Source organism: Tinamus guttatus, unplaced genomic scaffold (assembly GCF_059628265.1).
Source record: "Tinamus guttatus ecotype Peru unplaced genomic scaffold, ASM5962826v1 Tinamus_guttatus_pri_ptg000804l, whole genome shotgun sequence".
Lineage (NCBI taxonomy): Eukaryota > Metazoa > Chordata > Aves > Tinamiformes > Tinamidae > Tinamus > Tinamus guttatus.
The window spans coordinates 147210-149993 of record NW_028289338.1 but is presented as its reverse complement, the minus strand read 5'-3'; the positions used below and the strand labels follow the sequence as shown (position 1 = coordinate 149993).

Here is a 2784-nt window from a genome sequence, read left to right as displayed (position 1 = left end):
ATCCCCCCTGGGCAGGTTCATTCTCCTGCTGAGAGGCTGCTGTGTGGGGTCAGGGCTGCTCACAGCTCAGCCTCACCCACACCACATATCTGGAAGGGGCTTTTCAAGAGGACACTCTTGGGAAGCTTCTGTGAAAGGGAAGGGAATATCCAGAGGCTAGGATTTTGTTTTGTATCTTTGACAAGGCAGCAAATGAATGGCACATTCTAGGTTTAGATGCCTGAAGGAGAGTTCTGCACTGCTGCTCTGAGGGATCAATAGGTCTGCGAGGACCCCAGAATATTCCTCCAACTGCCTTTTCACCTGTGGGCAGCAGCAATATCCCCTTTGCAGCTCTCCTCATTCTCATTGTGCTTAGTCTCACTCTGCTCTCAAGGGGAAGGGCTCCAGGGCTTTTCTGACCTCCTCTGCACTCAGATTTCCAGAACAGCAGAGCTGCCTCTCTCCTGCCATGTGCCCATTTCCCATTGCAAGGCACAGGGGCTGAGAACCACTGCCCTGGGAGTCCACACTGTCTGGTAGGTGCAACCTGGGGACGGTGCTGCTCTGTCTCTCTGTCCTCCCTTGGCAGCAGTCACAGTGTTTCTCCTCATTTCCCTGCCTCTCCTTTCTGCTCTTGTCCTGGCAGTCAGCTGGGGCTTCAGCTACAAATTCAGATATTCACCCTGAGGTCCTGCCATGGAGGTGTCTGAAGAGGGGCAATGTGCCCAGGGTGCTGGGCAGCGTCATTGGAGGGGCTGCAAATGGGTTGACTCTCCCTTTAGGAGACCTGGTGACTGTCAGGACACGTGACTGTCTCTGTTGTCCTGCTGGGGTTGTGAGGTGCCCTCCAGGGCAGGATTCAGTGCACAGAGTCCTTACCATGTCAGTAGCAGTGTCCTGTTCTCTCTATCACATATCCATCTTGAACTTAGAGGGAGAACAGAGTTAAATGAGTGCGAAGAAGAAATTACTGAGAGTCGGGACAGAGTAGAGAAGGATTTCTATGAAAAATGGAAAGTTTATTTCAGAGAAAATTCTTCTAAGCTATTATTGTCTTTTCTTGCCTACACAGTTTTCCTGGGCCCAATAGAAGAAATGTCCAACAGCAGCTCATTCAACGAGTTCCTGCTCCTGCCATTCTCAGACACGCGGGAGCTGCAGCTCTTGCACTTCTCGCTCTTCCTGGCCATCTACCTGGCTGCCCTCCTGGCCAATGGCCTCATCATCACAGCCGTAGCCTGCGACCACTGCCTCCACACCCCCATGTACTTCTTCCTCCTCAACCTCTCCCTCCTTGACCTTGGATCCATCTCCACCATTCTCCCCAAATCCATGGCCAGTTCCCTATGGGGCACCAGGACCATTTCCCAATTGGGATGTGCTGCACAGACCTTATTTTTTTCGTTTTTCATATCAGCAGAGTGTTCCCTTCTCACAGTCATGGCCTATGACCGCTACTTTGCCATCTGCAGACCCCTGCACTATGGGACCATCATGGGCAGCAGAGCTTGTGTCAGAATGGCAGCAGCTGCCTGGGCCAGTGGCTTTCTCCATGCCCTCCTGCACACTGGGAACACATTCTCAATCCCACTGTGCCAAGGCAATGTGGTGGAGCAGTTCTTCTGTGAGATCCCCCAGATCCTCAAGCTCTCCTGCTCAGACTCCTACCTCAGGGAAGTTGGTATTGTTGTGGTTAGTGTCTGTTTAGCCTTTGGGTGTTTCACTTTCATTGTGGTGTCCTATGTGCAGATCTTCACTGCTGTGTTGAGGATCCCATCAGAGCAGGGCCGGCACAAAGCCTTTTCCATGTGCCTCCCGCACGTGGTCGTGGTCTCCCTTTTTCTCGGCACATGTGCATTTGCCTACCTGAAGCCTCCCTCCATCTCCTCACCACCTCTGGATCTGGTGCTGGCTGTTCTGTACTCGGTGGTGCCTCCAGCAGTGAACCCCCTCATCTACAGCATGAGGAACAAGGAGCTCAAGGATGCCATTAGGAAAGTGATTTCATGGACCTTTTCAAGCAGTGGTAATTTTTCCACATCTCTCCATAAATGACTCTTTCTGTATCCCGTAACTAGATTGAGCATTTTTTCTTCATGTTATTTTTATTATGACTTTTAGTAGTGATAATAATTGTTATTGTGTTACTATACAACTACTTGTATTCATTCCCCTTTTTACGGTGCCTCCTCTGTCTCACCTGATACCCTAATTTGTGTTGAATGCTGGACAAGGACTGGCTCCCTAACAGTATCTCTGTAATAAAGTAATTTCTATCAGTACAGTGTGTGAAAGCTGGGCTTTTCCTCCAAAGCTGGTGTCAAGAATAGGCCCAAGGACTTGCATCCCTCAAGGGCCTGCTGCACAGGATTCTCCAAGCGTTCAGCAACACAGAGCTCAGAATCATGTAATGATCTTTCAGAGACCAAGGGCCGGTCTGAGAATTCACCTATCAGAGTCCAAGGATAGTGGAGATGCTGAATGGTCATGGATTTACACATGCACAGCTCTCCTACGTATTAAGGCACAGTGTCAGACGGCTGTTCTCATGGAGGGGAAGCTGGCGGTGTCAGGAGAGCACAGAGATCCTCCTGGGACAGCATATGCCTGGGATGGACTGTGAGTAGAGCCTCATAAAGGGAGAGGTCCTCAAAGACGGAGTTTCTTAGAGGTAAAGCACTGGGTATTCGCAGGCAAAAGAGGACTCTGCAGTCTCAGGAGAGGCAGTGAGGACTCAACTGTCAGGAAGAAGGGAGAACGGAGAGCCCTCTGGGTCACCATCTATCAAATACCAGGGGCAGG

The 2784-nt window shown here is 50.6% G+C and overlaps 1 protein-coding gene across 1 annotated transcript; it reads left to right on the top strand.

The window, feature by feature from the left end:
- The first annotated feature begins 1077 nt into the window (after positions 1-1077).
- On the top strand, positions 1078-2037 carry LOC148591464 (olfactory receptor 14C36-like). The gene has a single exon (XM_088537524.1). It carries the CDS (start codon positions 1078-1080, stop codon positions 2035-2037), a length of 960 nt encoding a protein of 319 aa, XP_088393650.1.
- Positions 2038-2784: the final 747 nt, after the last annotated feature.

Coding starts and splice junctions, on each gene's coding strand:
- LOC148591464 (XM_088537524.1), top strand. CDS start 1,078: ATGTCCAACAGCAGCTCATTCAACGAGTTCCTGCTCCTGCCATTCTCA.